We start from the raw sequence: 27,619 nt of genomic DNA on the forward strand, positions 1-27,619 counted from the left end.
TAAAATTCTCTGGCTGTTGTAGTTAATCATAAAAAAAAAATAATTACAGAAAAGACCATTTTTGTTTACAGGAATATTTTATCTAGGACTTGGAACATAATTATTTCACTTCATTTGATGACCAGAGAGAATATTATGTCCAGTTTGGGACCCAGTTTAAAAAAAGTAGGAGGTTGTTAACATGGAAAACATGGCACATATGGAGTCATTGAAAGGGCTGTAGTCTAGAAAAGGGATAACTTGGCAGGCAGGAGGGAAAACATAACAGTCTCATATGCCTAGTAGCTAAGAATTGCAGCTAGTCCTGGAGTTCAGTCTAGAAATCTGCTAAAATGCCTGTGCTCCCTGTCAGCAATGAGCAGGACAGAGGTGACCTGCTAGTTCTGACATTCTAAATGACTTTTGTAGCTTGTTAACAAAAATAATATGCACTCAGGTGCTCTCCTAAGTTTGACTATGTTATGCTTTGTCACTTGGAAATACCCTACAGATATTCTTTAGAGAAAGATTCTTTTAACTTTTACACGGAGAAGGGATGAAAAAAGCTCTTGTAATAATAACACAACCTCCCTCTTCCCTCTCATTCTCTACTCCCCGCTTCTGCTACCTTCACTCTCCCACTTCTCTCTTCCCATTTTAAAGCACCTTTGCTTCCCGTCCTCCTTTATAACATCATTAATATGTTTCTCTAACACGATTTTTTAAAATCTGTTGACTGTATCACAGTTTTTAGTGCTGGAACAATGTTTTGGTTTAGAGTCAGTATTGCGATAGCAAACAATTAAAATACAGTCACTCACTGCTACACTCTTAAGAGCTGCTGGAAGAACACTTGAGACCAAGTGTGTAAGCAGGCTTGCAGTTCTCTGAGGCTAATTTACCCTTGTAAAATTACAGGGAAGCATTTCTGGCCACTTGAGCTACATCTGATCAGCTACATCTGAGTAAGTTAGAAGAGTCTTGGCTTCAGTCTTGCAGTCATTCAGACAGTTTAAGCACAATCCCTTGTATGATTTTGACCCATGCCAGCTAGCATCTTCCCATAGAGTACCTGGGCATAGTTCTATGAATTACTTCAGCCAGAGACTGTTCTTAAAAGGCAACAGTCTTATTTAAAGTGGGCAAGATTTGATCTGTATGAATGTTAGCCATGTCATGCTTTGAAATTGGTACCAGAGAATGGGCCATCTCCTGATTTAATTGTGTGGCCTCTGGTTCTAATTCTTGGAACCCCATTCTGACAAGCAAGCACCTATTCTATTTATTTTTTAAAAAATATTCATTTTTCAAAGCAAAGATAATTTACACTATTCTCCCTTAATTATTAGAATAAGCCTATTGTCGTGGTTTAACCCCAGCCAGCAACTAAGTACCACGCAGCCGCTCACTCACTTCCCCCATCCAGTGGGATGGGGGAGGAAATCGGGAAAAAAAGTAAAACTCCTGGGTTGAGATAAGAACGGTTTAATAGAACAGAAGAGAAGAAACTAATAATGATAATGATAACACTAATAAAATGACAACAGTAGTAATAAAAGGATTGGAATGTACAAATGATGCGCAGGGCAATAGCTCACCACCCGCCGACCGACACCCAGCCAGTCCCCGAGCAACGATTCCCTGCACCCCCCCCCCCCACTTCCCAGTTCCTAAACTAGATGGGACGTCCCATGGTATGGAATACACCGTTGGCCAGTTTGGGTCAGGTGCCCTGGCTGTGTCCTGTGCCAACTTCTTGTGCCCTGGCTGGGCATGAGAAGCTGAAAAATCCTTGACTATAGTCTAAACACTACTGAGCAACAACTGCAAACATCAGTGTTATCAACATTCTTCTCATACTGAACTCAAAACACAGCACTGTACCAGCTACTAGGAAGACAGTTAGCTCTATCCCAGCTGAAACCAGGACACCTATCTATATGATCAACTATTTTACTAGGTAGTATTCTCTTACTGTCCAAACACTTGCTTCTGTCAGCTGCTTTACTGATGTTCTGGATGATTCTATACTGATGGCAAAGAATAGCACTCTAGATTCCAGCTGAAACACTTCCATTGTTCAAAACATTTTTGAGATTCATTGAATAACACAGCAATTGCTCCATAGGTAGCATGAATGGGTAACATCGTGGTTATGGCACACAGCCATGTTTTGCTTTCTGTTTTTCTTACCAGACTTATTTTCTTCATCCATTTTTGTGCAATGAGGTTTCTTTAGACAACCTCTTAGCCATCTTATAGTTTAATATTCTTTTTTTTTCTAATGATTTTAACTATTTGATCTGTGAAGGGAAAATCAGAGGTGTGTTATATATGAGTATGTAGTATATAAGACTGAATAGCTGTTGTATGCTTCATGCATTACAGCAACAAATTAATTTCCTCTTTAGAGTTCTAATAGGATGTAATGATTAAATCAGTTTCTAAAAATCGCTTATGATTCTAAGTGTTTGCAAAATATGCATTTTAATAATCAATGAAGCATCTACTATAGCTAACAACAGGTTGATAAATGTTTGATGAAACGTCAATATTGACAGAGTGAAGTTTTTGAGGATGACTGTCCATATTTATCAATTATTCAGTGATGTACAAAATCTTTTGTTTGTATGTTTGCTGTTTACATTGTATTGTGTGTTATTTTCCTTTGAAAAGAGAATGATTAAATTGTAGGATAGAATTATCTGCTTATCTAATTCCCACTGTTACCTGGAGTGAACTGGAGGGAGCATTTTTTGAGTGAGCTACTGAGCATGCTCTTCTTGAGAAATACTGCATTATGTAGGGTGGGAGAGAAAAGATATGGTTTTCACCCAGACTTTAATCTTATATTTACTGAGCCAATTGTTATGAAGAGTATTAAATCAACTCTTTCCAACCATGAGCCCAAAATTTATCACTGTGGTCCAGAATTTCTCATACATAGTTTAGTATTGTCTTTTTGGAGTCAGGACTCTCAGTACTGCCCATTATTAAGCTTGTCTTGTGTTATCTGCTATTAAGAAGAAAAACAAATCTTTGTCCAAAGCAGCAAAGAAAATTTCTTTCTTTTCAGCTATGTTTTTGATTGCTAAAACTTACATACTGAATATTTTCCCCAGGAATGAAGCTCTGTTGCCTGAGCTGACTTTTTTATTTATACAGCACCACTATCTCAGTCAGGAACTTGGAAGTTGATAGGGTTGCTACAGCTTTTGGTCTCCTTGCAAAAATCCACATAGTCAATGTAATCTGGAGTTATCATTTAAAAAATAAACTGATGAGTTTTCCTGTTATATGTGACTGAGAATCCCAAAGCAGTTGATGTGTTGAGGCAGGAGTGGAAGGGTGCCCTAAAAGGAAAGAATTTTAAGAGCGCTACTGTGGACCTCCATCTATTCTAACACCTCAAAACATGAAGAATAGTTTGTCTGAAAAATATTAATGTCTATCAAAGTTAAAATTTTATACACAATTAATATTTATTTAGGGCACATACAGTGCAGAATATTACAGACTTAAAAGGGTTATTTGAGTCTGTATTAAGCAATTTAAGCCAAGTGAAGGGAATCTAAAAATGCACTGTGTCAGCTAACATGGTACATTTGCATTAAGAGCATGCAGTCAAGTCTAGAAGAAACTTACTCATGTAGAATTTAAGTATGTCAGGGATACCTGATGAAAACTAGATCATAAGCTTTCAAATCTGAATTCTAACTGAGATATAAGAATAGCTGGAAGGTACAGGGAATATTTCTCTGTGCAAGCCAGAGTCATTATTTATGATATTTTTGTTTGTAGTCCTGCTTCCAACCCTCATATCTATAATTCTAAATCCTTTACTTTAAGCACTGAAAAATCATTTTTTCCCTCAGTTTTGACCACCTCCTACTTTGTTCCTAAGGTTGTGTGGTAGTCCTGGGTAAGTAAAGCAGGGTAGAAACAGAAACATTTAAAGATACACAGGCAGCTGAGAGGACCAGAACCTTCAGGATGCTTTGGGGGGGCTAAGAAGCTAGGAAATGCATAACGCCCTGCTAGAGAATTTTGTGCTGTCAGCAGTTGGCTTTGAGGAAGGAACTTCTTTGGCAAAAAGTAGACTGGAAAGAGTCATGCCAGAAATTTTGTTCGCCTGTGAGGAAGCACCTAAAATCTTTCAAGACCTCAGGAGAACTAATCTTGCTCAAGACTCCCACAACATCTATGAGTGATGACATCACCCATATGAAATCATGCTAACTTACAGCATTCTTTCCAACTCAGCACCAAAATACTGAAATTAATGTGAAAATTAATGTGAAAATACTTCAGTAAATGCAAATAGGTGCCAGTGCTTTGAGGTGGATGTCTAGATTTTATCCCAAAAGCTGACAAGGAATTCTAAACTCAAAAGTCTGGTATTATTTAAACAGACACAGAACAGATAATCTTTCAAAATAAAGTAGATCAAATTAATTGCCTGAGAAGAAATGTTAAAGTGTTTATAAATTGTTCCCCCCCCCACACACACACACATATACTTCCTGTCCCTTTGTGGGCAATTTTTTTATCAAGACAGTGGCTTTTTGGGTTGCAAAAAGCTCTACAGGCTCCTCTGGGTCTCCCTGTTATCTCTGAGGCTGACTATGTGTTTGCTACCTGCTGTTTTCAGCTAGTTTCTAGTTTTTTTCTTCTATTGCAGGCTTCATGCTCTCTGTGTCCTTCATAATCTGTTATCTTTTTACCTGCTACAGCCCATATCTTCAAGGTTTTCCTCTGGACATGCTCAGCTTCTCATAGAAGAAGGAACAATGTCCCTATCCCTCCTAAACCTGAAGAGGTTCTACATCAGTCATTCTTGTTTCCAGACACATGACACAGTTTATCAGGTGTAGGAGACAAGGTTTTGGTTACGGGGGAGCTACAGAGGTGACCTTTGGGAAGAGAGGCCGGGGCTGCCCCGTGCTGGGCATGGCTGGTTCCAGCTGACCCACAGCAGGGGACAGCCCAACAGCCAAGTTGGTGGCACCTCTGTGATAACATATTTAAGAAAGGGCAAAATGCAGCATAGGTGAGTGAGGAGTGAGGAAAAGAAAGGGTGAAAAACAATCCTGTGGACTCCAAGGCCAGAGAAGAAGGAGGTGCTCCAGGCAGATATTTTCCTGCAGCCCATGGAAGAGACCACAGTGGAGCAGACATCCACACTGCAGCCTGTGGTGGGCCCCACGGCAGAGCAGGTAGATATTCCCTGAAGGAAGCTGTGGCCCATGCAGGAGCAGGTTTGTCCTGAAGGAGTGCAGCCTTTGGGAAGGACCCACGCTAGAGCAAGGCGAACCTGTAAGGAGGGAGGAGCGGCAGAGCAGAGCTGTTACAGATTGACCACAACACCCGCTCCCGATCTCTACTACGCCACTTGGGGAGGGGTGGGGAGGTAGAGAAGTTGCGAACGGAGGAGGGAACTTGAGCCTGGGAAGAAGGTGGTTGTGGTAGGTTGACCTTGGCTGGACCTCAGGTGCCCACCAAGCTACTCTATCACTCCCCCTTCTCAGCGTGACAGGGGAGAGAAAATATAACAAAAGACTCACGGGTTGAGATAAGGACAGGGGGAGATAACTCACCAATTACTGTACTGCTGAGGTGGGGAGTGAGAGAGCAGCTGGGTAGGGGACTGGCAGCCAGACAAGGTCAACCCACCATATATAGTAACAGAAAATAAAAGAAATCCCTTTCATCCCAATAAAGTCTTTATTTATTTCCCTTCTGTGTATCCATTATAACTCATTACATGATTAAATTCCAAAATTGTTTGCCATCACTATAAGCATAATGGATAATGCTTGGTTAATGAGCCTCCATTTGATAATTTGGGTTTTTTTTTTTCCCTTGTTCAGTGTATAGCTCCAGGTTTATTTACTAAATAGTACTCAATCTCTGCTATAAGATATAATTACTAAAGACTCCTTCTGTCAGATGTGTAAGCTATGTTCATTGTCTTTCTGTTTTTGATGCATAGGATAGTATCTGTAGGAATTAACAAGTAGTTTCTGAGTTCATCAGTTGCAGTTTTTTGACACTGCTTTTTGCTAAATCAAATAACCATTACTATGACAGAGGAAAGTTGAATTGTCCTGCAGTATCAGAAACTGAATAGATGAACTGGAATAATCAAATATGGTTTATATAGTAGCAAAATTTGTATTCATACTTTGAACTTTAATATCTTCCTACAGTTTCAGATGTCCAGTGCTTTTGTTGGCTCTTTTTTTCATTGTTTGTTAAAATATACTTTAAAGCTCTAATCTTTTCCTACTTCTTTTGGGCTTCTCTGTTCTATGAGATTGAAAATTGAAAAACTGTGCTCTAAGTCAGTGACAACAGTTAGAGAAAGTGCTTTATATCCCACATTAATTCTCAGGCAATGCTAAAAAGTATCTTTTGGGGGCTCTTTCTTCCTCCTGTCTTATTCGTTTTGTGTTTTGTTTGGGATTTTTTCTGTTTACTGTATGAAAAAAAGGGGAAATAAACAAATTAAATCTGTGTGTTTCAGGTGTTACTCTGGAATCAGATTCCTGCCTCGACCCAGGGATTCCTGTGAATGGCCATCGCCATGGTAACAACTTTAATATCCGCTCCACCGTAACTTTTAGCTGTGATCCAGGGTATACACTCAGTGATGAAGAACCACTCATATGTGAAAGAAACCATCAGTGGAATCATGCATTACCCAGCTGTGATGGTAAGTGTCAAGTTATTCAGATGGCAGCTTTAAAGTCCAAGAAAGTTAATCTCCTATTTCTGAGAACTAATTAAGCTTATCATTGCTACCACCTCCCTTCAATTATACCAAGATCCACACTTTTCAAAAGTGATTTTACTGATAATAAAAGCCATACTTCACAACTCTGTATCAACTTTCAGTCAAGTACTGTAATGTACAGTGAAATTTACAGGTATATATTCACTAACAGAAAAATTAAAATTCTCAGAAGGTGCCACTGTTCAGTTGTGAATGAAAATGGTGCCATACAACTAATATTTTTGAAGCAAAGCCAATAAACTTAACTTACATTTTAAACTTGGAATACTGCATACCACAGTGATTGCTCAAAATACTAAAACAGATCACGATGAGCCTATGTAATTAATTTTTTTTACATATTTTTGTTTGGAAATTTTGGTTAGTTCATTAATTTTTGGGGGGATATGCAACATGAAACTGTCTTGAGCTTTCATGAAATATTTTTTTTAAATGCTGAAGTATACTAGCAAATATTTCTGTGCTCTTTTTTATCATTGTATTTTTTTGCTAATTTCTTTTTCTGTGAACTGCAGAATCAACTCAATATTTTTTGTGGAATGCTTCTATAGTTGCTACAAAATCCCTCTGATAGAAATCACAGAAAATAAGATCCAAATGTAGCTAAGTATTTCAATAGGGATAGAACCCAGTATCTCTGAAAATTCTCCACAAGCTCCTTTTGTTAAATTTCCTGCTAAAACTTCATATTTTCTCCTTTCTGGTTGCTAAATGATTACCTTTAAAAGCATGTTTGTCTTGACCAGGCTTCTTTCGTGTTAAGATATAACTGCATTCTAAGGCAGTGATGAAAGATCAGTGTGTGAAGGGAGAAGACCCAAGCCCACATCAACAAAGGTTCTTGCTTTAGTGAATTACTTACATTAGTGAATTTCTTCTTCTTCTTCTTCTTCTTCTTCTTCTTCTTCTTAGTGAATTTTTCTTTTCACGTCCAAGGTTTTCATTGATTACAGTGGAATGTCGAAGGGCAAACTTAGAGTTGGATTCAGAAAAGTATTTTAGTTTCTAACTCTGTTTTAAACTGTTTTGTTAAATCTGAGCACTTGCTTTCACTCAGGCTCTTAATTCTCACTACAGACTTCTGGCCCCATGCACAAAACATATCAGCTGCCAAAAGATATAGCTCTTAATCACTACAAAGCAAACTAATCTACCATTCAAACTCGCTCACCTTGTAAGCATTACAACTTGTTCCTCCTTTGCAAGGACAGAGGCAAACTATTGTTTTCAGTTGCATTTTGTGATCAAAAGTTAGAGTCTATGTTCTTGGCACAGCTGATGAACTTTGGAGTGTCACTAATCTTCCTATAAGCTGTAATTTTAAAATGAGAAAAGCATTTTTAGTATTCTTTCATTGGTTTTATGGGTTCCTTTTGCTTGTTTGCTTTGCTTCAACGGGTTGAAGAACACTATTGTAGGAATCTTGACTTTGAATAGTATCCTATTCTTTTTCAATTTACTTTGTGCTAAAATTTCTGATTTTTTTTTTTTTTTTTTTGAGTTAAAATACCAATATTCAACTCTTTTGTTTGGATATGGATGTTGAACTACAGAAAGATCTAGTTAATTTTCACTCATTGGAAGAGAGTCCTTATTTCCCAGGTCCATCACCCACTTTCAGCATAAGTGTATAACACAAAATTTCAAGCCTTTCTAGAGCAGGGCCTCTAGGCAAGCAATGTACAAGCGTTACACTCAGTTTCTTTTTTTTTGCCTCACATATTCAACTACATTGAATTAACTACTCTAAAAAAGACAAAATAGAACTCACATTCTTTTAGGTAGTCATTGTGTTAGAGTATTTGTCGTTTGAGGCTCAAAAAGTTGAGACCCAAATTTTTGAATGTGAGAGATTTAACTGAGGTTGAAACAAGCATTTTGCAGTCACCTGCAGATATTCTTAAAATTTAAACTTCAGAAATTAAATCAGCAGAATAAATCCCTAAGGGAAAAGCATGTTGCTTTGTTTCATGCCAACAAAGAAGAAAAAGCACTGTGTACAGAGACACAGTGGCTAAAGTTTGCTCTATGTGTCATTCTCAAATTACAGTAATGTCAAGGTAGAGCGGGAAAATAATTTTTAAGGGAGAGCTAAATAAAATCAGATCATTTACATATTTTAAATTTTAAACTTAAACCTGTAAATTATTTCTAAATATTTAATATCTGCTTTAAGGAATGTTGCACAGTCAAATATTTTTCTTCCTTCTGTGATGTTTACAGAATAAGAGGGATTTTGAATGACTGTATACTACCATTCATTTATGGTATTAGGAACCTGATATCTGTAATTATATTATTTACTATTAAGTAATGTTATCAACCATATATTTACTGTGGTTTTAGCCATGCATATCCTCATTCTTGCTTATGTGCAGAAATATGTATATGCAGGCAAAACCAGACTAGAAACATTTCCTTTGCTTCTACTTATTTATTAATAGATATAATACATAAATTCAAAAACCAATAAAAACTTTAACAAACACCTTAGTCTAATAATAAATGAAAAAAACCCCAAAACTTTAGCTATAATGCCAGCATCTTTGTATATCTATATATATTTTTAATATATATAAACATACAAGTACTGCAAGTTTATTGAACTTTTTGTCGTGCATATTTGCCATCTAGTTTATGGCAAAGTATATTGCTCTATGTGAGGAAGAAGACTAAAAGCATCTTAATGCTTTGTTGTTTTATTGTTAAATATTTAGTTTATTAAAATTTAAAAAAAACCACCAAACCACCACACATAAAAAGCTGGACAGCAACAGATGAGTGAAAAGCACAGCCATGCTGTATTTATAAGATCAGTGAGCAATTTAGCATGCAAATCTTAAACTTTAATTAATTTGCCATGCAAATTTGAGCAGCCTAGTTTAGCAAATGCTAGTATGCATAAAATGTTTTCTAGCAAAGTTCTTGTGTTTTTCAAAATATTCAGTTCCAAATAAATTACTTATGATGGGACAATCTGAATCTTTGAAAGAGAGCAAAATGCACTTTTTTTTCCCAGAATGTTGCAGAAGAAATCAAATAAAGATAAGCTTTTCCATTATTTGAAAAAAAAAAACAAAACAACAAACCCCAAACATTTTGTTTGTTAAATATTTTTGTTTGATAAAAAATGGAGTTAAATGTATACCTTTCTAAATATGTAGTAAAGAAAAGTAGCTGCAAGATATTTGATTTTTGAGTTAGTTCACAAGAAAAACTTTAATCTTACTTCTTAAATACTACTACAATAGGAATTAACACTTGCAATATTCTGGAACAAAGTTGTACTTATTTTTGTATTCTGCTAACTAACAGGAGAGGCTGTAGATGAAAAATAAAACTCCCTTTCCAGGACTAATTTAAGAATAAACAAATTGTTGTCAAAAGTGAATATCATGGCTTTGGATGAATTAACTTTTATTTTAATACTTGACCTTATTTTTAATTTTAAGGATAGTTCAAAAAGTGAAATAGATGATTTTTTTATTTTTTTTTTTAATAAAAACAAGGACTTCTATATGACTTCTTTTGGGTTTTTTTCCTCCTTTTTTTCATTTGTTAAGCTTTATGTGGTGGATATATTCATGGGAAGAGTGGAACAGTACTTTCTCCAGGTTTTCCTGATTTTTATCCAAACTCTTTAAACTGCACTTGGACTATTGAAGTGTCACATGGCAAGGGTAAGAATCAAATATGAATTGCATATGTATATTTAATGTCTATGTTTAAAAAATTCAAACACACATACACAATAAAATGCCTTTTATGAATTGAGTTAAATTAATGCTTTCTGCCATTCTTCTGAGGAAGAAGTTTAATTTCCCAAAATAAGTATCTTCAAATGTTGTGTTTCTAGTTTGTGTTTCTTTTGCAAAAGAAACATTCTTTTAACAGTTACCAGAGGAAATGTGGTTTAGTCTCAGAAAAATGGGCAGAAAGTAGAAGAGGTAAAATATATGAAAATAATAGTTACTTGTTAAATAGCACTAACTTTTTCAGTGAAAGCTGTGGGGGCCTTATTGATAGCTCTTCTCCATTATTAAGCATGAAGTAGCAGATTTGATCTGTTTATTAGTAACCTTAGATTCCAGACTTAAATCATTAGGGCCAAAAATATATATATATTTATGTTCTATATACAGTAGAGTAACGTTTGGATGCACAGTTAAGCTTGGCAGCTTATCCATTAGCGAAATGTGTAAAAGAACTAAGGAAAAAAGCCTCGGAAATACTAATGATGTGTTTCATGCCACTGAATCAAAACATAATAAAAATATTCCTCAATCTCTTTTCTATGGCAAGAAAAGTCTTTGTTATGTGTGATAGTCTGAGAAGTATATTGGAAGTTTCTACTGTTTAAAATCTTACAGTTGGATTTTTGTTTAAAACTCGTATGGTGTTTTAAATGTAGAATACATGAGAAGACTTTCTAAGAAGAATGTTGTTCCCCATAGTAAATACTTGTATTTGAAAACCTAACTGTAAGTCAAAATTTAATTCATTGCTGGACTGGAAGTTGGGAACTGAAAAAACAGTCATGACTTCAGTAAAAGACTGGTCCCAGAAAATATGAATCTATATATATGGAGGATAGTACATAAAACTTGTATCTGCTTTGTCCTTGTATATGGGCACTTCCCTTAAGTTTAGAGTAAAAAACAGAATTGTGTTGATGGAAATGCAAAAATAAAACATGAATACAAAATTTTAGCCAATTATTAAAGTATGTCTCCTAGTTTAGTAGTGAGATCGTGGTAGAGATTATAAAAGAGACATAGAGGAACTTGAATAAAATCTATACAATACAAATTTAGATTTCCAGAGTGCTGTATACAAATAACACTGAATCCCATCAATTCTCTTATGGGAGCTATTGATTTACAGTGAGCTAAACAAACATCCACACTGCATCTATTGATTGGTTGAGCCCAAGTGCTTTCTGCAAGTTTTATTTTCTGAATTTCAAGTTTTGAATCCATGTGTGACTTTTTCTAAAAATCTTTCCATATAATGTAAGATTTACGTTCTGTGTCACCTATGTATAATGGAAGAGCAAGGCTTTCTATTAAATGCTTTTATTTCCCCCCTTCTTAATATATTTAAAGGTGTACAGCTGGTTTTTCATACCTTTCACCTTGAGAGCTCTCATGACTATTTGCTCATCACTGAAGATGGCAGCTTCACAGAACCAGTAGCCAGGTTAACTGGCTCAGTCTTACCCCCTACAATTAAAGCTGGCCTCTTTGGAAATTTTACTGCACAGCTTCGATTTATATCTGATTTTTCAATTTCTTATGAAGGGTTCAACATAACATTTTCAGGTAAGAAATTCCATTCTGCTAAATATCCAGAAACAGTTTCTAGATAATATTTTCACTTGTAGATAGCAGAAACATTATGAAACACCAGTAAAAAAAAAAGTCAATAGAAATTGTGTAGTCTCTATTGTAGAAAACTGGCTAAGGGTTACAAGGTGGCTAAACAGACTGAGGAGGATGTTGGTGATGTGACTGGTTTAAGGAGAAGTTTTCCCTGTTCTCAGAGAACCATCAAGGGTGTGAAAAAGAAGTTTAGAAGAAAATTAAGGGGAATAAAAGTGCAAAGATAGAAGGTACTGCTTCAGAACAAAGAAACTAACTGTTTTACTAAAGGAAGTATAGAAACTAAAAAAAACAGTAGCGTGCTAACTCAGAGTCACAGAGGAGTCTAATTTGAAGACTGATTTTGGAACAGACAACGTATATATAGAATAAAAGATTTATTAATTGTTGATATATGAGGAAGTTTGATCATTTTTCCAAATTCCTCTTTAAGATAATTGAAAAATTTAAGTTACTGCTTCTTATTTACAGTCTTCTAAAACTAGCTGATGTATAAAACACATTTCTCAATATTTTCTTTGCCTATCTCTATTACTGGAATGTACAATATTTACAGATATGCATATGAATGAATCAACCACTAGTTGAGATGCTCATGGACATGGATATTCTGTGGAGGAAATGCATAAGGAACTCATATATCCAACTCTTTTACATTATTTTTCAAGAACTGAAAAACAAGAAGTTTTGTTGAGATCTGGCAATGTTTACCAATGAACATGTTATTTATGAATAATGTATTTCATTTAGCTTGCTTATTTAAAAAAAGAAAAAAAAAAAACCAAATCGCTGATTAGAGCAATAGTATTGGATTTACTCATATCAAATGCTGATTTACATTTGTTCTGGATACTTTGGATTAACCAAATCAGAGGTCAGCAGTTTTGCAAGTTTGGAATGTAAATGCAAATATTAAATGGTATCTCTGATAGTTTATTAATAAATAACTCAAAAGGGTAGCAGGCTTTGTAACTCGTAGAAAAATTATGGATGCAAGGGGAAAAACTGTAGAGTATCAAAATAAGTGGATCACAGAATTTTTCAAACACAAGCAAAGGTTTATGCCCTATCTGCAATGAATATACACATAGATGGCCATCATATGCCATCATTTATATTAAATAAATATTTTGAGAAATATTATCAGGTACATTAATTTTATGACACAAATGAGTGAGTCTATTTTCTTATTTTCATGCAATCAGAATGTATTTCTCCACAGTAAGAAGTATTTAGTGAGAAGACTTTAACCTGCTTTGAATGTCATCTAACAGAAATTTGTCAGGAAAATTCCCAGGTGCCTAAAAGGTCTGTCACAAGGTGTCTCCATGTCTACCTCAGCCTTTAGAGTGCTGAGCAGAGGTAGTGGATCATGTGTTTTCAAAACTTACTACTTTTGCCAGCAGAAACTGCTGTGATGTATAGATTCCTTCCACTATTCAGGACCTTCCCACAAGACAGTTACTATAAGGAAGGATTTCTTTATTTTATTCAGTAAAAGTCAACTGTTTAAACACTCATTCCGAAACTTTGGATTAGTTTCTTCCCCTGGCTAAATGGAATTTTTTCCTCTAAGTAAGTGGATTTGACCTTACCTTCCAGCAGCCTCCAAGGTAAATGTTTTAGAAAATGTTTTTTCTTATCAGTTATCAGAAATGTGTCTCTTCTAAATTATCTCTTGGGTCCTTTGGTTCATATTTTGAAGAATATAAAATCAGATTTTGGGGGTTAGACATGAAGTTGATCTTTTTCAACATCTTTTCTTGGGCAGTGGTCAGTAATGAACATGTAAGGAAGAAAAAATCCCACAAAACATGACAAACATACAGTGATACTTCCCCAGCACACTCTGTGAGGATGAGGGAATGTGTGGCTCAGACATTTACTGAGTTCAATGTAGTCCCTCTGTATGTTCCAGCTCTGATTTTTTCCCATTAATTTGTTCTGACTCCACCTGAATTATTCCTGATACATACTTCTAAAAAAGACAAAAAAAAATTAGGCACTGGAGACTTCTTTAAAAGAATATGCGTGTATTTGTTTTCAGTTGGGTGACATCTGTAGGATTTCTAAAAGACATGGAAATAGAGATTGTCTGATTAAGACTGTAGCTTTACTTAGCAAAACTCAAGCAAACTTTTTGAAAATGTAAGTTTTCATTAACCTGATCCTTTGTTTGATTTTTTGTTAGATCTTATTCATTACATAAGGATTTTTTTAACTGTAATTCTCACTTCTAAAGCTGTTTGGGAGTTCAGATGAAATGAACCAAGAATTATATACAAAGGATGTAATTAAACAAAATTATAGTAAACCACTGACAGTACAAGCTGATTACAGCCCTTGAAATTAAGAAAATAAATGTAGTGTGGGTGGGAAACAATAGAAACATAATTACTGAATATATAGCCGTAACAGACATACAGAAACAGTACTGGGTTTTAGTAGAGAGCACAGCTCTGAAATACATGTTTTCCAAGTGTTCCATACTGACACAATGCAACTAATTTGGTAAGCTTTTTTTTCCCCATGCGGACAACTTGTCCCATTTATTTATATATTATGTTTTATTGTCTGCAGAGTATGATCTGGAGCCATGTGATGATCCTGGTGTTCCTGCCTTCAGTAGGCGAATTGGTTTTCATTTTGGTGTTGGAGATTCCTTGATCTTTTCTTGTTTCCCCGGATATCGCCTGGAAGGTGCTAATAAACTTACCTGCCTGGGAGGTGGTCGGCGTGTATGGAGTGCACCTCTGCCAAGGTGTGTGGGTAGGTGGTCACATGCTTTCATTTCATTCATCAAATCGTTAATAGCACATGGCATGTGTCAGAATACTGGGTAGAAAACAAAGCGCTTGGGTTGAAGGGATTGATCCCCAAGCTGCACAAACTTTAAAGGCAGTGCAATATAAAATTAATGCATGTCTCTTACTTAGAGAACAAAAATGAGAAAGAGGAATAGTTAGAAAAGTGATAGAAAATAAGACCAAAATGCCTTGTAAGAGAAAATGTAAATCTAATTATTGAACTGTGTTTGCCATAATTAAGGTATAAATTTCTTACTTTGTCTTTTAGTTTAAAGAAACAATGTTTACAACTTTTAGGTGAAAATAGCCTTCGTTAGAGTTCCTCGTTTGGTTTTAAGGTTGTTTTTTCATGCCGTGTTTTTTATACTTGTAACCCTAAACTGTTTTTTGTTACAGTTTATAAACTTGTATTTCAGGATTGTAAACTGTAATTTTTAAAATTAATGTGCTGTTGTAAAAAAACCAGTAACTATAAACTCAAATTGAGTGAACAGTTCTTTTCCGGGAAAAGGTCTGGGACTGGATTTTATAAAATTTGTACTGTTGCTATATTTGATTTCTGAGATCGTTTTATCACCACCATGTGAAGTGAATCTGATCAGGTACTATTGACATAATGCTTCCGAAATGTCAAATAGTTCTACACACCTCTAAATGGATTTCCATAAGCAGGTTCTTATTTTAAATAAGTTTTTATTTCATTGCGGGAGAAACTCAGCTTCGGCTTGTTTCTTTGGTTTGTTTTAAAGGGTTGTATCTCTATATCTGAAAAAATTATATCACCTACATTGTATATGCACATAAGATACACATACATAGTTTTTATGGAAAAAAGTAAACTATTTCTAATTTTGTTTTAAAAACCTCGGCTTATTTAACCTGTGATGAAAGAAAGTAACAGATGATAGAGAAACCAGTATCATATAGAGTTTGTCATACATTTGGAAATTCTAGATTTAAGTCTTAGGCTATTTTCAGCTTGATATTTCTTAAAACTATCACTGGCTTCCTAACACTGTTTGTCTGTGAATGTTGGCTAACCAAGTGCACACCGTCCTATATCACAGAATCACAGAACACAGAACTTGAAAGGGACCTCAAAAGATCAACTAGTCCAACCTTTTGTGGGAGAGGGAGCCTAGACAAGATTATCTAGCACCCTGTCCAATTGCACCTTGAAAACCTCCAGCAATGGGGACTCTACCACATCCCTGCGGAGGTTGTTCCAGTGACTGATTGTTCTCACTGTAAAAAATTTCTTACCTTGAGAGAAACTTGTACCTGTCGCCCCTTGTCTTCTCCATGTGGCTCCTTGTGAAGAGAGAGCATTCATGCTCTTTGTGCTCTCTAAGTACCAGAATACTGTGATGAGGCTCCCCGCCCCCCCCCCCCCCCCCCCCCTTCTCCTTTCCAGGGAGAAGAGACCTTAACTCCTTCAGTCCATGTTGATTTAAAGTGTGCAAATTTCATTAGAATAATATTCATATGCTCACTTCGAACCTAACATTTTATTTTCCTTAATTTTAAGAATGTTCAGCTATTCTATAGCTGTCCATGTATGTGAATGGAAAATTAGCTCCTTTTTTCTCTGTTCTTGAAGAAAAGATGACTGTTAATTGTGCATTATTACAATTCTTAATAGGTAATATCTTAACCATTAGCTTTATCAAGATAACAGGCTATATCCATGTGCAATTAAAACTGAAAATAAAATCTCTTGCTACTGCATGTTGCTTAACTGTTGCTCATTAAAAAAGTTCCTTAAGTACCTGATTCTAATACAGACAACATATTAATGTATTTAGTACCAATATAATTTATAGGAAGCAAAATGGAATGAATAAAAATCATATTAATATAGCGCATTTTCCAAGCAAATCGCCCATATATTTTGAGGACTGATAGAAGAAAGGTAGGTCTTTCAGGAAGAAAAGTGTTTCTACCTAATAAAAATATACATGAATGTTATTAATTTCTGTGATATCATATCAAAGTACAAAAAGGTAGTTTACAAATATGACTCTGTATCTGACACCTTAAAAACCACAAACAAAATATAGAATGGGAAATATACTTTTCTATTTAAATAATGGTAAGTCTCTATCTCAAAAAAAACCCAACAAAAAAACCCAAACAAAAAAGTACCTCCCAAAAGCCAAACACAGTCCTAGGGGACTGTAGCATGACAGAACATTATGAAAAATTGCCAGAAGACACAAAGTGGTATTAAAGTGAGAGGTTACAAATTCATTATCTAACTCCCCAGGGGACAGCTCTATGTCTGTCATGTACCAGGAATTTAACTGGTTGCAGTAGTATGAGTTGTGAGCAGAGGTTCTGAGTCTGCAGATATTTTATAGTGGATGGGATTTAGATTCAGATCCAAAGATCTAAATTTGAATATTTGCAGTGTCATTGCATACATGTGAGCAAGAATTTTAAGCTCTAATTATAGATAGCTAAGTCAATAAATTCAGTAGAAATCCTAGATTTAGGTATCTATTTTACAGTGAGATGAATCAGTCTCTGGGCACCAATTAGATGCCTAAATAGAGGAATTGCTTCTACTTATTTATTTATTTATTTATTTATTTCTAATCAGTCATTGGCAAGTGTCTCAGCTGGCCTGCTCATTCCTATTGTCTCACCTCAACATCTTTATTGCTCATATACCTTGTTAGCCAAGAGGTCAGTTCCAGAGCTGAAGTATTTCTGTAATCCAGCACATAGCACATTTGGTTACCTGCATTTATGTTTTGTTGGACCTACACTGAATTCCCATTTCTGCTACATACCTGTGTGCTATTATTTGTCTATTCTGAGATAATCTAATCTCTGAAAAGTGAATTGATACTGCCTATAGTACACATGGAAAGGTGATATGCTTTAGGAGGGATTGGTAGACTTTCTAGACAAAGACCCATGGATTAGGGGTTGAAAGTATAAAATTTCAATCTTGAAATCACTTGTAGTTTCTGAGGAATGCATTTAGTGAATCCTTTGGACTTTCGAGGTCCTCTTGAGGAGGATGTCTGTACCACATAAGTAGAACCTGCCTTTCTAACATCATGCTACAGTTTAGCCAAAGCAGGGGCAAAATTACAACCACTTTTAATCTGATGTGGACTAAAAGTTCAGATAAATTCTAGACCTGTCTTCATAACCAAGACTTGCAAGAAGAAAGACAAAAACCTTTCCTTGTGGTAGGTGGTGTGTAAGGGGAATCCCAGGAGTCCCCTTTCATATAAGAGCCAATTGGTTGCTAGAGTAAGAAATGTCTTTTGCTGCTTCTCTAGTTAAATTCTGAAAATGCCAAACAATCAGTAAATTGCATTAGGAAGGAATACATATGTATTTAAATGTATTTAGTATATAGTGAGCGAATATATATGCTAACTGTTGTGACAACACTGGAAAAACAAGAAAATACTTTTTACAGACAACTTTAAATTGTGAAGAATTAATTTAAAGTTGACAACATGCACTAAAAGTATAATCTGCTAATCTTTATGCACACTTTAGTAATGTAAGGAAACAAAAGCTAATATTTGTTCATTTTATGTAAGCTTTCTTTTCCCCCCGATATATTTTTTACTACCTTTTAAGTATTATTATTTGGAAAGTTATCTGTGTCTGTTCCCAAATTCAATACTTATCATTTTTATATATGAGGTTAGAGATATTTGTTGGAATAAGACAAAAATTAAATGAATATTGTTCAGTTTATATTCTTTGAAAAATTGAATAATTATTATGAAGTTCCATATATACTAAGATTTGTGCTAGAATGATAAGCTATATTGTTGGTGTTGAAGATTTTATTCAAAACTACCATCTTGTAAACCTTACTTCATAAAATGGAAATTTTTGTTTTATATTATTCATTTTCATGTTTGAATATGTTCTCTAGTTATTGCTCAATTTTATTTATGTGTCATTTGAATATAAATTTTGAGCCATTTTTGGTTACAGAACATATATTTATCAGTTACGTGCAGCCAACATTCATATGAACAAAGATGCTCAACCACACAAAAAGCTCAAAAAGTTATCATGTTGAGTATGTAAATTCAATATGAAATTGTTTACCTACTTGCATTTCATTTCAATACTTGTTAACAGACATACATTTCATTTTCTTAAAAGAGGAATCAAAATGTATGTCTGCACTATACTAAGTAGCAATAAAATCTATACTAATTATTTCCTATAAAAATTAGTACCTTATTTAATATATGTAATCTTCAAGAAGTTATAGGTCTTGGGAAATTTGGAATATTTCTCTCTTTGGAGTTGTTTGGTTTCTTTGGTTTGGTGTTTCTCTTTTTCTGGTGGGCTTCTCTGTGTTCCACTCAAACACGTTTATTTTAGTTTAGATATCATAAAATTGTATTGATCTGCAGGAATACTGTTACTTTGTGCTGAAGAACTTTTTTATATTTTTTATATTGTTGTCATGTATGTTTTGGTTTCTTTAAATGTTTTTATCTTTTAGAAAGCCTTTCCTACATAATGTACAGTAATCAGACATTAATACCTGATTTTTTGAAAGTGCTCACTTAGTTATCCCTAAAATGTGAATAACATATTGCAAAGTTGCAAAGATTACCAAAGCATCAGTAATTAGCTTAATGAAGTATCAGCCATTGAATTAGCCATGAATTCATAGGACTAGTGTAACCACTTACTGTCCCAGACACAAATATGCCTGTATATTCTCCCAAGCATAATTTAGAGAAACATAGCCAATCATATGTATACATAAGTCTGTAATTCATACAGAAAGAAAATTTATTTATGGAAAGCTCAACATTTCCTTTTTGTTCTTATTATGTTCATTAAATGTTCTTATTATGGTCATTAAATCCATGTAAAAGACCCCACTTCCTAATTGATCAAGAAAGCCTTTTATAAATTATGCATAGAAAACTGGCATTTATCTAAAACAATATATCTAAATAACTCTTTTAACTCAGTCTGTGAAGAAAATTCAGTCTCTAAGAATGCAGCAGACTAAAGATATCTATAATGCAACTAAGACAAATACAAGGAAGGAAACTGCAAAGCAGCTGAGTGAAACTGAGGGGAAAAGATACACTCAGTGCCCTTCAGTTCAAGCTGCTTTCATATGATTTTTTTTTTTAGCACCAAGAATGTTTACAGAGGTCCCATTTCTTGTTGCCATGGCACCTAAGACATTAGGGGTGAAGATATCCTCTTACCTTGAAGAGGAGTTCACACAGACTACCTCTTTCTCAAAAGAGTGAAAAGAAACTGCTTGTCCTGAAATCTGCTGGCTTTAGAGTGTTCATTCAGAAGTTAAGTCTAGTCTCAACTCAGTGGCACAAATTCATAAATACATTACTGTGTTCAATAGCCTCTTGATTATTTCTTCCTCATTATCATTTCTACACTGACCAAACTCATCTACGTGATACATACACACCAGCCTTTTTATATCAACAAGGATATTTTGGTCCTTCCAGGACACACGGTAATACACAATTTCATTATTCTTTTCATCAAATTCAGGATGAAAGCCCTTCAAATTTAATTGCATTTAATTTATAAACTAAACTTTCACACAAGCACATACTGATTTGTATCAGAAATAGTACTCAGTTTCATCTGCTGGTGAAAAAAACAAACCCACAGGGTTTGCCAAGGTACTGCCATTCACCCTTCTCCGTCCAAGTAAATAATTTCAGGTCCTCTCTCCAGGGTTCATCACCAACATGTTTTGAAATTTTCTTGGTCAGAGAACCATTTGTGCATTTCCACCATTTCTTCTCCTTTGAAGAGTTATTTTCCAGGTAAGGCAAAAGCAGATCTTGGGAGATGGGTTAGCCTAACATCATGACCCTAGCATTTTTAGTCCAAGACTTTTGAGTCCCATAGGGACTGTATTATCATCATTTTCACTGGCCTTCTTTCCATGCTGTGCAGGTAGATGGTCTTCCGCTGAACTTCAGAGGTCTTTAGCTGAGTGCCTGGAAGTTGGTTCACTCTCAGAATAAGGCAGCATCCCTTCTCCTTCAGTAAGGACTCTGCTTTTCACAGCAAAAAGACACCGCCAAGCCTATCCACAAAATCAGATAGAAGTTCATAAAGAGGTGTCCTTGTAATTTCCCTGTATCAACCCTTCACTCTCTTGTCTTTTCAATTAGAATGATTTTAATGTTTATCTCAGCTGTGCACCTCAATGGGTTATGCAGTATTATTCCAGATCATCACAGAGTTTTGAAGACTCTACCTAGAGTTTCCCTTTGGGTCATCACTCCATTTGTAAATGTGTCCTCCACTTGGATCTCCCCCTTCTGACTAGAAAGCAGTTTGTGCCTACAGCCACCTACTTGCTGCTATTTGATGAAAAGAGCTTTACTGTTAACAATTAAAATTGTGGAGAAGTTTCGGGCCCTTAGGGCTGACTTCCTTTGCACTGTTTAAAGAACAGACATGATCGTTACCCAAGCCGGTGTCAAATTTCCCCCATCTTGGAAGATTAAACTTTTTCTTTTTTTTTTTTTTTTCTTTTTTTTTTTTTTTCTCTTAAAGCTGTGCTTTAAGTTGTGGAAGCAACTCCCTTTAGCTGTCTGGTGAATTCTCCATTTACTTTGACATGATGTGACTTCAGGAAGATCCCTTCCCTCCACCTCTTTATACCAATTGTAGAAAGACTGAGGCTGCCAGTTTCCTCACAGAGAATTTCACATTCTACATTGAATTGTTTAAAAGAAAGGTAGTGGGGTCATCCATAAAGAAACCTCATTTCTGGTAAGAGCTTCCTCAAAAGCACTCAAATAACAATGATGGCTTCCCTGTCAAATGCACTAGTAGTTGATATCTGCAGATGAGACACTTCAGTCTCTTTTCACACACGAGTACTGATTCCCATTCCCATCTTTCTAGACACAGTAATCGCATCTGGAAGAGCTATCCCATGGTCTTTATTTAACTAGTGACTCACTCCAGCAAGTAGCCTACAGTAAGGCTTTTCTGCAGTTACCCAGAGTATAAAGGACATAGTCTTTTAAAGGAAAAAAAAACCAACAACATGGCTGGCTACCTTTATCTAACTGTTCTTTGAGATATGTTGTCTAAATGTACATTCACAGTGTCCTCTCTTACTCCTCAAAATTTACTGTAACTGAGAGGAATGTGAGATTGAGGGGAACTGAGAGAAAGAAACACTCTGCTACTTTGCTATTTTGTGCGATGCACAGCATTAATGGAATTAGGAGCACATTTCTACATATAATGTCAAGGTAGATATACCCTCCGAGCAATCCTGGCACAAGGCTACCTGGAAAACAAACAAGCACAGTGTCTTGCAGAAGAAATGTCACTAAAATAATCTATATCTTTAGGTTTGAGAGTACTGATATAGGCATGTGGTTTTTTACTGTTCTGAAACAGCTTGTCACCTATAATGTTGTTAACAATATCGTCTGGCACGTTACTGTAATTGGCATGTTTGTCTATGTGTTTTAGGTTTAATTTCCCAAATTTACTTTTGAATAATTTAATTATTTAAAATTACTGGTTTTGGTTTTGTTGGTTTGCTTCTGTCGGTAAAAACCAAGCTACAGGAGTATAGAAAAGCTTCTCCTGATTATCTTTTGTCTAGTTGAGATTTGAAAACAGAAGCAATTCCTTTCCTCTTCATTCATTGACAACTCATCCTGTGTTATTATTAATTTTTGTTATTATTGCTTCAATTATTATTCCAGTGTTTTCCAGAAAAAATAAAAAAAAAAATCAAAAGTGTGTTTGATTACTAATTGTGGGTATGATGGTTACTGACACTACTTCATGTATATAATTTATTCCCATTATGTCTCTTGCTTTTACGTAGTTGCAAATTTATACATACCTTTATACTTATTTCATGGCTGTGTGAACAAAATTACCCAAGAGTGTGGATACATATTCTTCTCACTTTTTCCTTCCAGCAATAGCTCTTTTTTTTCTCTACCTATAATTACACAATTCTATTACAGTTTCATTTACATTTCACAGTTGACTGCTTTTTCCTGAGGACAAAGCCCAGGTTTTAGTGAGTTGGTCCCCCTAGAGTACAGATCTGAGAGTAAAGCTCCTCAGCTGTCATGCACTTCTGTGCATCCCCAAAACTGTGTGAATCTCAGAAGCTTGGTGAATACTGGAGTCCAGAAATCAGGTGGAACAACTCCTTAGTCACTGAAGTCCTTGGTTCTGAGGCTAATGTCCACTTAAAGGAGACCGTTACAATCAGGTTTCAGCTGCTATCTTCTTGTCTTCACTAGACTTTTAAACAGGAACCACACAATTTGTTTAGGAAATCTGTTACTGAGGCAGATTTCCTAGATTATGCTGTTAATCATACTTTTCTTAGCTTCCAGTTTGCTTTAAGTCAAACTAGTTAGCAGCTTTCTACCACTCTGTATTGGGTTTGTGCTACTGGTAAAAAGGAATTGGAAGACTCATAAGTTAAGAGAAGAAGTATTCCTCTAAGTAATTTTTTTTTTAAATTGAATGTAATAATTCAATGAACCAACACAATAAACACTAGAAATAGATCTCGAATCCAGAAGATGTTCCCCCTCCTGACAAGGTATACATTCTTCCAGCTCAGTGCCATACTCCAAAGGTTTCACTGTCTCACTGCAGTGCAGAATGCTGTCCCTGGCCTCATGGATTTCATATTCCCTCCTGCACACTGGCATGGCTTTGTCATAGAATCATAGAATCATTTAGGTTGGAAAAGACCCTTAAGGTCATTGAGTCCAACTGCAAACCTAACACTGCCAAGTCCACCACTAAACCAACCTAAGTGCCACATCTACACGTCTTTTAAATACTTCCAGAGATGGTGACTCAACCACTGCCCTGGGCAGCCTGTCCCAAAGGCAGTTGTCAGTACTGAGAGAAGTTAGATGCTGCTCTGCTTCATTTTTTTGGGGTACCAGTGGCAAGTATCTTCTCAGGTTTGGCAGGGAGTAGGGTATGTGCAAAAGCAGAAATGTGACATGAAACAAGATACCCAGTGAGTATACACATTTCCAGAGATAGGTGGCTGATAACTAGGGGCTGAGGGAGAGGAGGGAGTCAAGCTGCAGCATCAAATGCATGCATCTGATGTACACCTAAACCACCTCCGAAGTACTTTTTGAAATGTGACTTTATCACTTGCAGTGATCCTCTAACAGATGAGGAACGAGCCTTTTAGTTTTGGTATTCCTTTATGGTGTACTATGAAATGCTGACGAAATTATGAAAGAGGGGAGACATTTCATTCTTTCCTTCCTACTTGCCAAAGATGCGCTGTTCACTGATTATTGAATGTAGTGGGTAGAAACCTGAGTGAAGAGAGCTTTACAGTGAATTGCAAGGTACAGTGCCCAAGTGTAGGTACCTTCTCTTTTCAAAAGACATTTTAGGAATTGCTAGTTCACCCTGCTGGATTCGTTAATCTCTGAGGGGTACGATACAATAAATGTATGTTTATTAGATCACAGAAGATATGGCTTTGCTATAAAAGAAGTTTAGGTACAAAATGATAAATCTAGTTTATTCCGTCATATGCTGTCTGTAATATTAATTGCAAAATTGAAACAGTAGTAAGATTATAAGGAAAAATAAAAATGAATATTTGGTTGTATTTACTAATAATTTTCTTATAACTCCTTAATGTCTTGGCTAATGTGAATGGCCTTTACCTAGCCTCTCTACTCAGCATTAGGGCTGAAGAGCTATGTTCATTATTAGAGATGGTTATTTTCCCCTGTTCACAAGGACATGTAACTAAACATTTTGATCATCTCTTCCAGGATTTAGGCATTTGGACATCACATGATAATGGGAAGGAAAGTTTGAATTAGGTTTTCAACTCTCCTTGCTGAGATTGTCTTAGATTTTCATTCTATTACCTGATTTGCATGCTGCTTCTGTCTAGTTGTCTAGTTTTGCCCTGCCCACCATCTCCTTAAGAAACTGATAAATTTTACCTAAGATATGTCATGAAAATATTATTTGTACACTATACTCAGTTCAAACTAGCCTTTCATGGTAAGCATTGCATACAGTTCAAGTATAACACATTAATACAAAAAAACTTAGGTTTGAGTGCTAGTTTTTTTGGTTTGGTTTGGTTTTTAAAGTAACTACTTTCCTGTCCCCCATTAGTCATTTCAACTGTATGGAGTGCTCCTAAAGCAAGCTGTGAAAAACTTAAAGTATAAAGCTGAAAAGAAACAGCTACTTAATGTTTTCATTTCATATTTAAGTGCTGTTGCTCCTTTATTAAATTTTACATGGCACTTGATTTTTAATGGTGCATTAATATAGTATTTGAGTAAAATCTTCACCGATGTATTGTTCACTGGTATTCACATTAATATCACATTAATTTATCATATTCAGTTGTTATCATAAATACTACATGAATAATTAATGATAGGGTGCTACAATAAATTGCTGACACTCTTTAATAAGCTGTTTCTTTTTAATAGTTTAGTTAGTATTCATTGCAAAATCATCAATTATAATTAATATACTTTGTCATGTTGTAGCATTGAGTTAATTTCCATTGAGATTGAAACAAGTGGGAACCTTGTTAGACTGAATAGCACTGGAGATATCTGTGAAACCCTTGAGATGTGGCATTCATTGTTTTCTTTAAATTCTCTGTAGCATAAAATTTGAATTTGAGTTCACCTTTGAGAAGTCAAACTAAGTCTGAAAATTGTTATTCATTTTTAGCTAGTGTTTAGGCAGAGAAAGCTCTCATTTAAGAGCTGCTCATGAGCAAGAAAACTTACATAAAAACAGTAGCTGAATCTCTGAATCTTCAGACAGTAATAAGGATGTGCATGTATCCAGGTTCCACTGTATTTCAGAACTCTAAATGCTTTCACATTTAAATTGTTAAATCTTTAGGTTGTTTTCTATTTTATACAAGATACTTAATGAAGTTATTTAATAGATTTTTTTAATAATTTCTATTTCTTTATACTATAACATTGCATTTTTCTAAATACAATTGAAAGGTAGTTTTTTAATCCCTGGGGTTTTTTTAACCCCTCATTTTTCTGTCAGTGTTTGACAGAAAATTGAAGATTCATTCAAGTTAGTGTTTGAGTCTTACTGTATATGAATCTTCAAATATAGTAATTACAGGTTTGAGTTGTCTCTATTTCAAAAGTGAAACTTTATTATTCAGGAAACGCTAACAGATTTCAGCAGGTGCATAGTGGGCACTGTATTTTCAAAATGAAAGAAGGAGTGATTTGTATGAGACCTTAATGTGAGACCTGGTATGAAATTTTAATCAACTACAGTCAGAAGGAATAATGATTGCCTCAGGTCACCCTTTTGCCTTCTTTCTACATTTTAAGGTTGTGTATGCTAAGTATTTTTTTCTTGATAAGACAAATAATGTAAGGATGTTATCTTCATAGCTCATTATCAGATGATACTAGAAGGAATAGACAAAAATCTTAAAAAAACCCTAATAAATATGCCCTCACCTCGGATTCTGCCAATAATCCCCTGAGGTCAATTAACATCATAGGATTTGTTCTGAGAACATGAATAGTATCTTATGTCAGTGGCATATGGATTGAAAACTAATTAAGCAAACCTCAGAAATGGCTTTACATGCTGTTTAGTCTTTCCTTTCCTGGTCCATTAGTCTTTCAATGGAATGCTACAAAAAAATACAGAATAGGAGGTTTGTCTTCAGCAAGGCATTTCAGTAAGGTGTTCAGTGAGGTGTTCTCACCATCATACAGATGTTGCTTAAAGAACATTGAGAGAGGCTTACATGCACATGTTTTATTGGTGCGGTCCATAGCTGTTGACCTACTTTGACTTGAAATCCATCTTAAAGAAGCAAACAAGGAGGGAAGAAAGAGAAGGAGAGAGAGAGAGAGAAAAGGGAAAGCCATTCCTCAGGCACCAGCTGGGAAGAGGAATGAGGAAGTCCCCAGACAAATATCTCTCCAGTAAAGGTAGTGGTGACAATGATGGTGATAGTAATGGTGAAAAAGCTAATATCTTCCTGCTTTCTCCCTAGTACAGTTATAATTTTCATGCAGACCTTCTCAAGCTCCTCACTGGTAGCTTATGATGCAGTTAGCACTGAATGGAGCACATGTGGGTGCTGCAGATTAAATAGTAGTTAAGGTCTGTGTATGTATATTATTGTGTAATATTTATTGTGTATTAAAATAACTATTATCTGCTTGTTAACTACTAGTCTGTATTCCAATATGAAGTTACATTAAGAGCCGCCAAGTTTGGAGTGATGTGATCTTAGTGTAGAGTTACAGGCTAAGAGCTACAAGGCACCAGAGTGAGAAGTGGGGTGAAAACAGTATGATTTCAATATCAATGGCAGTCACTTTTTAGGAGAAACCCAGCATAATAGTGGTTCTGAATTCATCAGTGCCAGGTGAGAACAAGAGCACTTGTGGTACCAGAGTGAAGGCACTGCCACAGCAGCATGGCAGTGTGTAGATGAAAGGTTTCAGGGTCACAAGTGAAGGGCTGGCTGCAGAATTGGAGATGAAGGACTGCTAACTTTTCAAAGATTAAGGTACTGTGCAACAGAGGTGCTGTGGAAACTCCACGCACACCTTCGCTTGATGCAGCATTCCAGTTAACAGGAAGCTTCA

General features: G+C 35.5%; 1 protein-coding gene across 1 annotated transcript in view; it reads left to right on the plus strand.

The window, feature by feature from the left end:
• Nucleotides 1-27,619, plus strand: part of CSMD1 (CUB and Sushi multiple domains 1) — a 1,244,565-nt gene that overhangs the window by 924,722 nt on the left and 292,224 nt on the right. Inside the window, exons 18-21 of the mRNA XM_049818613.1 lie at nt 6,506-6,694; nt 10,339-10,455; nt 11,881-12,096; nt 14,737-14,925. Coding sequence (XP_049674570.1) covers nt 6,506-6,694; nt 10,339-10,455; nt 11,881-12,096; nt 14,737-14,925 — 711 coding nt within the window. The remainder of the gene's footprint in view (nt 1-6,505; nt 6,695-10,338; nt 10,456-11,880; nt 12,097-14,736; nt 14,926-27,619) is intronic.

This window comes from Accipiter gentilis, chromosome 16 (genome assembly GCF_929443795.1).
Source record: "Accipiter gentilis chromosome 16, bAccGen1.1, whole genome shotgun sequence".
In the NCBI taxonomy this organism is placed as follows: domain Eukaryota; kingdom Metazoa; phylum Chordata; class Aves; order Accipitriformes; family Accipitridae; genus Astur; species Astur gentilis.